Source organism: Lottia gigantea, assembly GCF_000327385.1.
Source record: "Lottia gigantea unplaced genomic scaffold LOTGIsca_17, whole genome shotgun sequence".
NCBI classification, from domain to species: domain Eukaryota; kingdom Metazoa; phylum Mollusca; class Gastropoda; family Lottiidae; genus Lottia; species Lottia gigantea.
This window is the reverse complement of record NW_008708133.1, coordinates 2,858,892-2,873,080: the sequence shown is the minus strand read 5'-3', so window position 1 is coordinate 2,873,080 and position 14,189 is coordinate 2,858,892. Positions and strand designations below refer to the sequence as shown.

Genomic DNA, 14,189 nt, shown 5'->3' with positions numbered 1-14,189 from the left:
TTCACTAACAAAAACTGCTTTCTGCCTTCCTCAGATATACAGTGATATTATAACCCATAACTTTTTTCACATACCCTTGAATATCTTGTAAATTTGTTTCTCTTCAATTTTAATGACTTTGAAAGAACAATCTATAATATTACATGATTGTTGATGTATTTAGGTCACCTCATATCTAGTTTGTCAATGTGATATGAAAATCAAGTGGTCAACATGGTATATTGAGGAAGGGATAGAATATCTTTCGTACATATTCAATATATCATATTACAGCCATAAAGACCAATAACTTTACAATAATAGTAGTAAAATAAGACATAGATGGGAAAAATTGAAAAGAAAGAAATCTGTATGACAATAATGAAGAAAAGGGAAACAATATGTAATCTTTGGTATATTTAATCTTTCAACAGTTTAATATTAAAATCATATTCAACAAACACAATGATTAATCAAACAACAAAACAAGTTCGTTTCATCATCTGAGAAATTATCAGAAATGTCAAGATTGTTACCAACATTTTAACACAAGTCTTGCTGTCTACACAAATTTAATAAACATATTCACAGCAGATGTGGAGACAAGAAAGAGACAAACTTATCAAAATATAACAATGTTAAGCCACTACCATGTTTTCTTATCAGAATTTCATACAGCTGGTTTGAAAACTGAAGATATCTTTTTAATTTTTGATTTTTAAAATTACATTGTGCTGCTTTCCTAAGTTTGACTAACCCAATATGTGATACTTAAAATTAATTTCTGACAATTTCTCAGATCACAGACCTCATGTAATTAACAAATAATAATAATAATAATAAATATTAAAGCTTTGGGACTATATCATACATACAATATCTAATGTTATTTCTGATTAACCATACATTTCTACACAATCACTTATATAGGCATTTATTATTAGTTTCTTCTATTGTGGTCAATATAAACTGAAAATTTGAGTTTTCATTTCTTTGGCCTAATGATGTCCATCGAATGGTGATTATCTCATCACCAAATTTATGACATCATTAACACAACACAAAAATGATCAGAATGTTATAATATTGTGACCATTATTAGAATAAGTTTATTTCAAGGAAAACATAAATAATCTGGAACATTTTTTTTAAAAGCCGAACCTTTCATTTAAATTGTAATTTGTTAGGGTTGCAAGTGCTGAAAAGTGAAATGATTAATGACAATATGGGGGGACACATTAAAACATAGAATTTGGCATTAATAATTAAATTATAGTTAAAATACTGATTATAAACAATAACAATCACACAAAAATAAATATCAACAAAATCCCTTTGATATATTTTATATACAATCAGTTAAAATTCTCTTTTAATATAGTAATATCATTATTTTATTCTGTTTCATATCTTTATGCTTGGATCAAAATTTTACACACTAAAACATACTTAGCAATAAGCTTTATTTATCAGATATATAAGTAAAAAAAAGAGGATTTAACCAAAAAGGCCAAGCTAACCGTACCAAAATTGTAAAATTTATCAAACAATCAGTGTCAAAAGCCACAGAAATATAAGTGTGAAACATCCATAGAACATGATGTATAAGTATGAAATGTTAATAACAACAAAATTCTATATGACAATTCATTTGATGAAATTCGTCTTCAAAATCAATAAATATATCGATATATATGATGATAAATGTTTTCAAGACAACAAACAAAACAATAAAATATTACACAATACATACTCTATATAAGAATTAGGCACAATAGAAGGATTTCTTACAATATCTTACAAAATTATCCACTCAAAATTACAATATATATATTTATTGAGAGAGCGTTTACTACAAACATCATATTAGACAAACAATTCACTTTGTAAAATTGACAATCTTGGCAGATTAAAGGTAAAATTTAGCACTACATTTATAAATAAACAACAACAGTCGGATGAAAAACATCTTTAGAGTCCAGTTTGCAACAAAAAGAGACAAATCCAGGATTTCAAATAGAAAGCCAATTAAACATATTGAATAATCACAAAAGATATAATTGAAATTCCTTGTCAAGTAAATCTAAACCAAACACCTGGATGAAATCCTACGGTATTGTGAAATACATTAAGAACTTGTAAAAATAAAATCTACAATACCAAATCATTCAAATTTTCCTCAACAATATCATTGTACATTTTTTAACATTTTTTGTAAAACTGGACAGTTTTGATTAACCGATGTAGAAGGTGTAGCAGGCACATCAGATGATTCTGGTTCAGATGTGGGGATGATAGCACTTGATGTAGCTGCCACAGATACCAGATTGAGTAATGTTGGTACATTACTTGCAGACTGTAACTGGATCTGTGATAAGAGATTTAAATTACTAGCCATACCTATTTGTTGTTGAGACTGATTCAATGGACTGACGGGATGTACAACCAAGCCCGATTCAGATAACTTGGGGATTTTTGGTACAAGGATTTCTGGATCATTGGATGTCTTTTCAGCAGCTCTCTTCTGTAACAGACTATTTGGAGATAGTTGTAGATTGACATCAAATCTAGAATTGTCAATTTCTCCAACTTCTTTTCTTTGGTTTTCACTAGCATTTTCATTCTGGGTCAACAATGTATGAATTGTTTGGTTTGTAACACTTACTGGCGATACAATACATTGGTTATCTGTAGGTTTGGCCACACTTTCCACAACTGTTTTCTGACCTGCTAACAAATGTAAAGCACCATTTAATTGTTCATCACAACCTTTATTCAAGTCAGAAATAGGTGACAATAGAGAAATGTTTGTGTTGTTTGAATCACGAGCTCTGGATTTCAAAACCAAATCACAAATCTCCTCTTCATTTCTGATAATCCACTTATTTTTACCAACAGATATGATTTCAAGTTCAGAATCTCCAAATAAGAGCATATTTTTCTCGTATTTAGGTTTAAGGATATCATTTAAAGTCCCTGCTACAACTGTCTTTGGTTTCTCTTTTTGTTTCACCGGAGATAATGTGGCTTTAGGTTTACTGACTTCTTTAGGTGCTGAGGACAAGTCAAGAGGAGCTCCAGATGGAGATTCTGTGGGTGTAGAGACAGGTGTTCCAATTACAGGTAAGGCTGGAACTTTTACTCCTTGTGTCATGGGGAAATATCCCATCATTAAGCCCTGTGATGCTATGGGAAATCTTGGAGCTAAAGGAACTTGACTCAAACCTCTATCAGGTAAATTATAATCATAGAATGGGGAGTTGGGCTGAAATTTTTCATAGTTAAAAGGCATGGTAGGAAACACTCCAGCAGTGGCTGTTGCTGATCGTGGTGAATGACTAGGAATACGATTGGCTCCACCAGGTTTTACTGCCTGTACTCGAGTCTTCTCATGTTTTATTGATCCAGGAATAACTTTGGGACTAATTTGGGCTGTGTACTTCACAACATTTGTGGGACTTGATATAGAACTACTCTCACTCATTGTAGGACTGGATGATATTGACACTCCTCTAAAAATGGGACTTTCTCTTTTCAAATTATCATCTGATTCTGACTTGACAATTTTGACTAAAGGTTCATTGTCTTTTAAAGCACTGTTACTTTGAGCAAGAGCAAGCTGGTTGATAACAGCATCAAGGCTAGGGCGTGAACTTTCAGATTTCCCTTTAGGACTGGTCTTGATAGCAGTGAATTCTACAGAGTCTAATTGTGCAGTTTTTGGTAAAGCTGTAAGTGTGTTAGACAAGGCATCATTGGAACTACGCTCTATAGTACCAGTGGATGAGACAGTAGGTGATATTTTAGATGATGAAGTAGGACTCTGTACTGTAGATTGTGATGAGACAGACACAGCAATTTGTTCAGTTATACCAGCTGCCTCACCAGTGGCAGTATGTGATGATGATGATGAGGATGAAATCTGGGACATCATCCGCTGTACAGCTTCTGTATCCATTGAAATGTCTTCCCCAGCCATAAAACTTATCTGTAATACACAAAATTTAACCAAAAATTATAAATTATCAGATATTGAACTTAAAGGGGTTGTAACAAGGTTTTCTAGCCTTTTCATGCGTATGGGGGACATCTTTGACTTCCATTTGGGACATTCCAGTTCTTCGTCCAATGCCAGTGGTTCCTGCAATTCCAGAAAGAGTTAACAGAAAATGACATAGCCCCAGCAAGAGAATTAGGCAATTATTTCGTAAATCAAGTTAGTCCAGTACTATTATATCTGGAAGACTAAATTGATTTACCAAAACCAATTGTATCATAAATAAGGATATTTAGTGCTCTGATTGGCACAAACATCAAACTAACTCTTCCATTCTGTTAAAGGCAACAGTGAAGTAAAATGTAAATGAGTTTTTTGTGACGCCATCCTGTAAGGGGAGATAACAAATATTTTTATGTTATTGTGGTCTGGTGGTATAATAGTTACAAATTCTCTTGAGGGAGCTACGTCATTTCCTGTTAACTCTTTCTGGAACTGCAGGAACCACAGGCATTGGACAATGAATTGGAATGTCCCAAATAGAAGTCAAAGGTGTCCTTGATATACATAAAAAGGCTAATAATCTCTTTACAATCCCTTTGAATTAAATCATTGATTTCAATTTAAAAAAAAACGAATTAATAAAATCATTGACTGTATAATGAAGAGAAAGTTAATATTCAATGATAAACTAGTGTATTGAGACTTATATATACACTAGTTTATCATTGAAGAATTAAATGTATAGCTTCCTAGAAATTTCAGGTGGCAGATTTTAAAATATCATGACTTAAAATATCAAGTGATTCTTAAAAGGATGAAACAAATTATTGACAGCATTAAATGTAACAAAATTTAATACCATACTAAGACTATCAATATACACAAGTCCTAGTCTTGTCCTGGATACTCTATCATAACTAATACTAATACAGCACACTAGGTGCAACTCCTTGCCAGCCTTCAGGTTTGCACCGCTGATGAAGGGAAGATGGTTTGGAAAATCTTGATAATCATATCATGGTTAGCGAACCTATATTTCAGTTGAGTTACAGACACTAGTTTGCATCTTTGCCATAACATTATAATACAGACATATTGACATATTTTGGTTTAAAAAAAAAAGACATTTTACACAATAAAAATTAAAAAAAATCACCGACCCTGCTAAAAATTTATGTACACAAACCACATTTTGAGAAATTGAAAAAGCATCAAAAGATCAAAAGCATAATACTAACCTCTTCTCCTTCTCCAATTGTACTGATATAATCAAAACTTCTATTACGATTAGTGATAGCCTTGTCTCTAATAATACGATTTATAGAACTAATACTAGGTATATTCTTCTCTGTACAAATACCATCTTGTATTAACCTGTAACAGTTGTTATAAAATAGTGCTTAAAGCTGGATATCCATGCAAAAGTATACTTTTCTCTAAAAATGAATCTAGTTGATTTATCACTCCTCAAGTATTGCATCAATTTGTGTAGTTGGAAATGTCAATGCCTCAGGTTTGTGACACTTCTAATAGCGTTGAAACGGTTAATCAGTTAACCGATTTCGGGTAGTATTTCACGGGTAACCCGGTCTGAATTGTGATCATCTGTTAACTGTCAATTTTATAAAAAGTTTTCTTTAGTAAATAAACATCTTTATTGATTGAATAATTGAGAATAATAAATCAAGATAGGATATCAATTATCAATTATCAAGCCTCTTTTTTTATATAAGTTCAACTAATTACTCGTTCTGGATAATCGCGTCACGATGGTCTTAGTTTGTCGACAGTCGCCGTGTGCACCGTTATGTTAATTAGGTTAAACAAATAAGCACTGTAATCATTATCAGACGTTCGGCACGCGCCACGGTTCGTTGAATCTTGTTATTATTATTATTGTATTGTGGAAATGTAACACAGTGTTTTTTAAGCATGTTCTAGTGTTTTAATAAGTTTTGTTATTATTTTTATTATTTCAATCGGGTAAGAGTTGCTGGGAATAAAACAGTGATAAAGATCGTATTACTTTCTATTAACTCTCATCTAATTGGCTGTTTGTTTCTTCTTCCCTGTCAATCAGCTTCAAGCTTATTAATATTCATTCAGATATAGTTTTATACCAGTTGGGGAACCAGTACACTGATTCGAGGCGACTTCAATGAGATATACTCATTACACTGACCCCACAACTGGTATAAAAACCTTTGATCTGTTAGAGACTGCGATATCAGATTCCGCTGGAAGCCAACGTTAACTTGTCATCTACCTACCTAGAGACTGTAGCAATGAGTGACAATGGCGCCAGTCTGTCTGAACTCTGACAGGCCCGCTCGTAATCTTACATTGAAGCAGACGCTTCAATGGGGAGTTTGGTATTTGTCGATTTGTACCGACAATTCGCGGGGAACTAGCCAAAATCTTCCTGGGTAATCATTTACACTTACTATAGTTTAGTTAACAGTGAGTTACTGCGGTTTTTGACTCCTTTTATAATCTTTAGTAATTAATCGGGATTAACCGGGTAACAAACGGTTATTGCCGACGATTACTCGGTTTGTAAAATTCACTAACCATTTCAACACCAACTTCTAAGATTGCCTCAAAAAGGTGCACTTTAGTTGAAGAGAATCTAATACTATTAACTTAAATAAAAATAAACACTATTTTTTATCTGAAAATAAATACTTACTTCTGTCTGATTTCCCAAGCAAACATTTGAGGATTTTCTATCTTATATTGACGGACACGACTAACAACATCAGGGGTAGTAACTTTAGGTTTACTGCCACCAATCTGACCTGGGTTAATACTTCCTGTTTTACGGTACCTGAATTCATAGACATTTACATTTTACTAATTCTATTGTATTGAAAGAAAGTTTACAGAGATTGATTTTACAAAGTTGGAGTTTACAGAGTTTGATTTTACAGAGTTTGAGAGAGTTTATAGAGTTAAGATTTGGAGTTGGAGCTCAGGACTCTATTTCAAACAGATTATTGAAGGTTTATTAAACAATTTGAGATGAACACTAACTAATCTGTTATAAACAGTTGTTTAAAGGAATCAATAATTATTCATCATGAAATCATTTAGAAACATTTTAATGCCCAATATAACATGCAATTAAATTAAATTTCTTGTTTTTTTTTTATATTATGCTGATACTATGTTTACTGACAATAAAGATTCATTTAGTTTATATTTCAATTATCATTTACTGTATAAAACCTGTATATTTTCTCTCTATATATTAGTAAGACTAAGTCTTGTAGAGTTGTGGTAGAAATTAAATATAAACAAACAGTACTTACCTATTCAATATTTTACTAACACAACCATGAGATACTTGTAACTGTCGACTGATTTCACATGGTCTAATACCTTGTAAAGCTAGTTGTAATATCTGTACTCGAAGATGTTCTGGTAGGGGACGACCATTAGTAAACTGTCTTCCATATTGATTGATGTTTCTACTAGCTGCTCCTTTAATACAATAATACCTACTTCGTCAAAATCAGTGTTATGCCCCTTGAATAGATAATATTCTACCACAGATTTCAGAGAATGTAATGATGTCAATGTTAATTTATAATAAGGGCAATAAAAAATGCAAGGCCCGTGTTATTGAGAACTGGTATCCCTTGTAGGTAACAAAATATCATCAAAGTGCATGTAAAGCCTCTTTACAATTTGCAAAAGGAAGTGTCATGTAACAATCAGCAGAAGATTCAATCACAGTTGTGTAGTATGAAATTAATTCACTTTCCCATGCCCACCATAATCATTTCATTTCACATTCAGTGTATGAAGGATTCTTTGAGATATATAGACCAGCTATAGCTACCTAAAGTAAAGATAGTGGACCACAGCCATATACGCCCACCACGGCATGCGGATGGTAAGAACGAAACACCCAGTTTAAGTTTCATCAAAATCGGTTGAAAACTAATAGCATATTCAAGATTTTGAGTCAAGGGCAATAACTCTGCTTCTAACGGACGAAAATAGCTCAAATTCGAACTTGATCTTCGTTTTATGAATATGTATACACATACCGAATTTCATTTGATTCTATCAAAAAATCTTTTTAGAGCGTTTACAAGCAAATGTTGACGGACATACGGATGGACCGACTGACCGACAGACTGGGGTTCCAACAATATACATCCACATCCATGTGGGTGTATAAAAAATGTGAGTAAATGCTACCTGTTCCACCTGTAGAATCACTTTGTCTTTTACTATCATCAATATCCTCATCAGTTAAAGGTCCATCATCATATTCAAAACTATCATCTGATCCACCATCAATAACTTTACGTTCTGGTTGACTACCACTAGATTGACCATCCTGTCCTGATTCGTTTAATCTATATTGACATAAAAATTAGAAAATAAACCGGTAGGTGGCATAAAACTATAGTTGATTTTAAAACCTTTTTGAAGTCAGATTATACTCTTAAATCAAATTTTGTATCTAATTTCAATGCATGTTATTTGGCATACAATATCTTTGGGTCCATAGAGGTTTGGTAAAGCTTTCATTTGAAAGACGTACACTTCTTACACAGACATTCATGTAAAACTTTATCTGAAATTTTAATCTGCACAACAGTATTTTCAAATAATAATTTTACCATAGGTTGTTATTTTCATCAACCCAAATAAAAAAGTAGGATTCACAGTTGATATTTTGATTCACACAGAAATGATAAGCTAAATGTGATTCTGTACTCACCTGGTGACATCTATAGCAGCATTTAACAGTGACTGTTGTTGTTGTAGTAAATGGGTTTGTAACATTTGTTGTTGAAAAAAATGTAAATAAGGTTGTGGTATGACTAATGGTGCAGTGCTGATTTCCATATTACCATTTTTTCTCTGTAATGTGACAACAGTTGGTGTTTCTGTTTCACTACTTTTATTCTCCTCATCTCCATTTTCTTTTACTTTTTTAGTTTCTGTGTCTGCTGTCAACTCCTCACCTTCTCTGATTGGAGATCCAACCATTTGACTTTCTTCACTTTCTTTCTTTTCATCTTCATTATTATCACAATTCTGTCCCTTGTTTGTATTTTCTGAGTTGGCTGATTCCTGTTTTATTTGCATTTTACATTAAAGTTTGGTCATGTTAAATTCACAAGGCAACCTAAAACAGAAATAAATCAAGCTATACATTTGATCCAATTCCACAATACTACTATTGAAATTCAGTGAACTCAAATGAAGATACCAGCCAGGCAAAACTGTGACTGTTGGCATATATATTATATTGTTTCTATATGGCCTCAATAAAATGGTCAAAGGTGTTGTATTATTAACGGTCACAAGGAAACTGGTCACATTAATTTGGTTAACAAATTTTTGACAAATTTGTCAGTGAAATTTGATTCGTTGGCAGGGACCAAATTTTTTTTGCCTGATTTTCTAAGACCAAAATTGACTCAGTTAGGGCAATTGCAATATATTCTTATAAATTTGAAATTGTAATAGCTATTTATATGCACCTTTAAATATGTCACACATTTTTATTCAATGGATGTAGACAATTATCATAACTTATCTTATGAATAGTGTCTACTCTATAAACACTGACTTTCAGGTAATATCATAGAAACATCTTTGTTCCTACTTATTTCAGATTCATAACATTTTCACTTATCATGACTTAATATGATTATACCAGTGTTTGTATATATTTGAGGAATACATCCCAATGAGTTAGCCAGCTAAGATAACATATGCCAACAGGCAAATATTATTTTCTGGGATTTCGATACAGCTCTGTCTTGTTAATAATTTCATTAAGTTTGTAAAAAATCTGTCGCAAACTTTGCACAAACCAATACAGTGCCTACCTACAATACATCCAAATCTACTTATATCTATATGAAACATCACAATTTAAAATTAACAGTCAAAACTTACGTTCAGATAAATTTGTCGGTAATATAAGGATATAGCATTCACCAAGACTACAAATAGAAGTGAATAATCGAATGTAATCTCTTACCACACATTTCTCTAATAATACGCTACACTAAACACACATTGCATGTCATGCTACAATAGGTACGAAATCAATATACTTCCCTACTACCATTCAAATACCAACACAAAACTACTATTTATGCTTGGCCTATTTTGCAAATTAAGGCGTTTTTGACTGTCTGTGGTATTCAAGTTTTGTGTAGCCTACTGAATATTTTATTACATATGACCTAATGAATAACTAAATGTACTATTTCAAATTTATTCTTTCTCTTCAGATAATTGTGAATTTGAAACAATCTAATCCAATTCTACTAGACAATGTTTTCAGTCAGACGTATAGGTCACATTGACCTTTTAATTTTGAGTCATTAAGGTACAGACATGTAAGCCTACCTTTCTCATCATTTACTCTGATACCTGTCCTGCCATTAGGTAGCCCATTTATCTTTTATTAACTGGATTAAACAAATCTATTCAAAATTCAAATTCCAAACTGGCTCACAACATCCACAGAAATCTCTCTTATTCCTGGTCAACAAGCTACAACTATACTCAAGATATTTACACTAATGTTTATTCAATATCTAAATTTTAAAAAAACCACAGAATAGTAGCCAGAACTGTGTGAAACTTAAAAACTGGTACCTGATAAGAACAATTATCTGTCACCAACATCAATTTAAACATTCAAACCAATCAACATTCCATGACAATAAGAGTTTGCAATGGTCATTTGTCATCAAAACTTATTGGCAACAAAATTATTGAAGGTTATGGACGATTTTAAAAGGCAAACAATCTTATGCAGATCAACAAAAAGTCAAAAAGCAATATCTGCACGTGAGAAAGTTAATGTGCAAAGCAATGCAATACATTTTTCTCAAATTGCTAGAAAACTGGCATTAGGGCCAAAACCTTTTGTCATACTTAGCAGAGATTTTACTTAAATTTAAAGAAGCCATCACACATGTCCATAACTGAATGTATCAAAGAAAAAATATATCAATATTCCTTGATGCACAATGTTTCTAGCATTATCAGATTAATCTTTTTTTGTTGCAGTGGGCCTTTTGAATTTGAGACTCAAACTTTGAGTAACAAGTGGTTGCCTAGCATGATACACCCACTTTTCTGAAACATTTTCAGTATATCAAGGGCAGTCACCAATCTGTGGCAAATCCTATAAAATATCTCCTTAGTGCAAGATATAGTTGATTTAACCACACACACACAAAATTTAATAAAATTCTGACATAAACTGTCATCTCTACCGCATTAACAAGCCAACAAATTTTGATGCGTTTTTAATAAGTCAAAGGCAATAGCTCAAATTTAGTTGATCGAAAGATCTCATCATTATAAATGATCGCACCAAATTTCATTTAAATTGGATGAAAACTGTAGTCTCTATTATGTTCAAACAAATTTTGACACGTTTTTCTTAAGTCAAGGGCAATAACTAAAATAACATTCATCAAAAGATCCTAAACTTCGAACTTGACCAAGATCTCATCATTATAAATGATCACACCAAATTTCATTAAAATTGGATGAAAACTGTAGTCTCTATTATGTTCAAACAAATTTTGACACGTTTTTCTTAAGTCAAGGGCAATAACTAAAATAACATTCATCAAAAGATTCTAAACTTCGAACTTGACCAAGATCTCATCATTATAAATGATCACACCAAATTTCATTAAAATTGGATGAAAACTGTTTTCTCTCTAGTGTTCACAAGCCAATTGTGGATGGACGGACTGACAGACTAAGGACGCACAGGGGTAACAACAATATACAACCACATTATAATGTGTAAATTCCAAATAACAGAAGTTTTATAATTTAAAGCCACATTATAATGTGGGCGTATAAAAACTAAGCTCAGCATGAGAAATGTTTTGTGGCACTTCAGCCTTGAATTCTGAAAAGTGACAATTGATCAAAAGATATAGCAAATATTTAGACGACTGTATCCCTTCCAAAAGCATATTTAGCTATATTGGGTAGTATTTTCTTTTTTACCTTTACTTTTCTTATATTAGTCTTGAGCACATTTAAGTGCAGACGGAACTTTCAATGTCTCTTTCCTGGAGACAGAAACTTTACTGTACTGGTGTAACACTTTAAAATCAGATGTGTGCAGTTGTTTTTTGCACTGACTATATATAGTGTACCAAAAACTTCTACTGAGCCTCACACCCATCTAACACTCTATTTATTTAGCCTATTATATCAGATTACACTTGTACATGTTATATTGCAATAATTAGATCCGCTTGGTTCATAGTTGAGTATAAACTCTTTAATAAAATAAATCTACTAGGCCATAACTAAACAAATACATTCAAAATTTTAACTATTTGAACAAATGTAATTTTATAACTATATGTATATGCAAGACTTCACAAGGATGAATGTATTTCAAACTATTCTCATAAATTTTCGAGTCCTTCGATAAAAAAGTTATTAATTTTAATTATTATTATTATTATTTATATTATTAATTATAATTGGTAAATCTTACCACTTCGAGATTATTAATTATAATTGGTAAATCTTACCACTTCAAGATTATTAATTATAATTGGTAAATCTTACCACTTCAAGATTATTAATTATAATTGGTAAATCTTACCACTTCAAGATTATTAATTATAATTGGTAAATCTTACCACTTCGAGATTATTAATTATAATTGGTAAATCTTACCACTTCAAGATTATTAATTTTAATTGGTAAATCTTACCACTTCAAGATTATTAATTATAATTGGTAAATCTTACCACTTCAAGATTATTAATTATAATTGGTAAATCTTACCACTTCGAGATTATTAATTATAATTGGTAAATCTTACCACTTCAAGGTTAGTTTTACAACATGAAGGCAAAATGTTTTCCAATGAATATTCACTGTTTAACATGCACTTAAACTGAAATATTTAGTCCACTATGAATTTCTTGAGATAATGCCAGGATGCCTAATAATCAGCTGAAAACATGTCTGAGACAATAAATTACAAGTCAGCCATGACAATAACATCAATATCAGACTTCCTGTAGCCAGTCCTTTACCGTGACCTCTTATTACTGATCAATTAGTTCTCTACACGATCAATACTATTATAGCTTAACAAATGGCTGTAGACATTTACTTCACATAACTGACCACTGTCCTGTTTGCTGAGACACTATCTCGAGCTGGATTGTTGTTATAAATATTTAATACAGTCTTTTACAAATCACTTGACCCAAATATAAATATAAGCCATGTTGGCACTCTCTTTGAACTTGCTTTTAAAAAATGGGAACAATTCAATTATTTTCTGGTGTACTGTGTACTAATATTGTTACATTTGTAAGTATGTATTTCATATAGCTACAGGTATGATATTAAAAGGAAATTAGAATTGGCTATACACAGGTCATAATATATATAAGCTGTTACAATTATGCTGATAAGAATAGAATTGAAACTAGAATGAACAAATGTATATTATGATAATGAAGTGTCATCATCTCTGGAAACTTATCATTCAAACTAAATATGGCTGTTATTGTATTCAGTAACTACACAATTCAGTTTAAATATCAATGACCAAAGCTAAGAGCAATGAGTGGTCAGATGGAATATATTGACATAGACATAACTATTGAAGCAGAAAGACAAACCATCAAATAGGTTCAACTCTGTTCATCAACTTCTACTATAGTCCAAAATGCAAAAAGGGGGAGATCATTACTTTTCAAGCTATTTAGAAATGTCTAACCACGCACTTGAACAACTTTTATCTGTTGATTTATCATGCAATGATGCCAATAATTTAAACATATGAGCACTTACAATTAAGATAATTTTGAACTTTGATGAAAGCACAGTATTAATATGGGTGACTTTCTTTAGATATATTCATGGTTATGAATAACCATAATTGGCATACAAATCTCTTTGCACTTAAAATTAAATTTTGTTTTTACAGAAACTGCAAAACCACTTCTCTAGCTTACCTTTCACTAACAAATATTCCTATAAGCTCAGTTTTTGTAACAAATGTATAAAAATATTTCATTGAAAATGAAAATGAAGTGAAAATAATAGAAATCGGAGTAAAGCCTAGTGAAGTAGTTAGGATTATAGAAAATAACACACAAGTTAAATTGTTCATTAAAAACTAATAATGACAAAGAGTTTAGGGGAACAAGTAGAGTATTGT

At 31.7% G+C, this 14,189-nt stretch overlaps 1 protein-coding gene across 1 annotated transcript; it reads right to left on the bottom strand.

Moving 5' to 3' along the window:
- Nucleotides 1-5,190: 5,190 nt before the first annotated feature.
- On the bottom strand, nucleotides 5,191-7,445 carry LOTGIDRAFT_113393 (hypothetical protein; the record flags this gene model as incomplete). Its single annotated transcript, XM_009051760.1, has 3 exons — nucleotides 5,191-5,353; nucleotides 6,669-6,806; nucleotides 7,291-7,445. Coding segments are annotated over 3 exons (456 nt in total), but the record flags the coding sequence as incomplete, so codon positions are not given.
- Nucleotides 7,446-14,189: the final 6,744 nt, after the last annotated feature.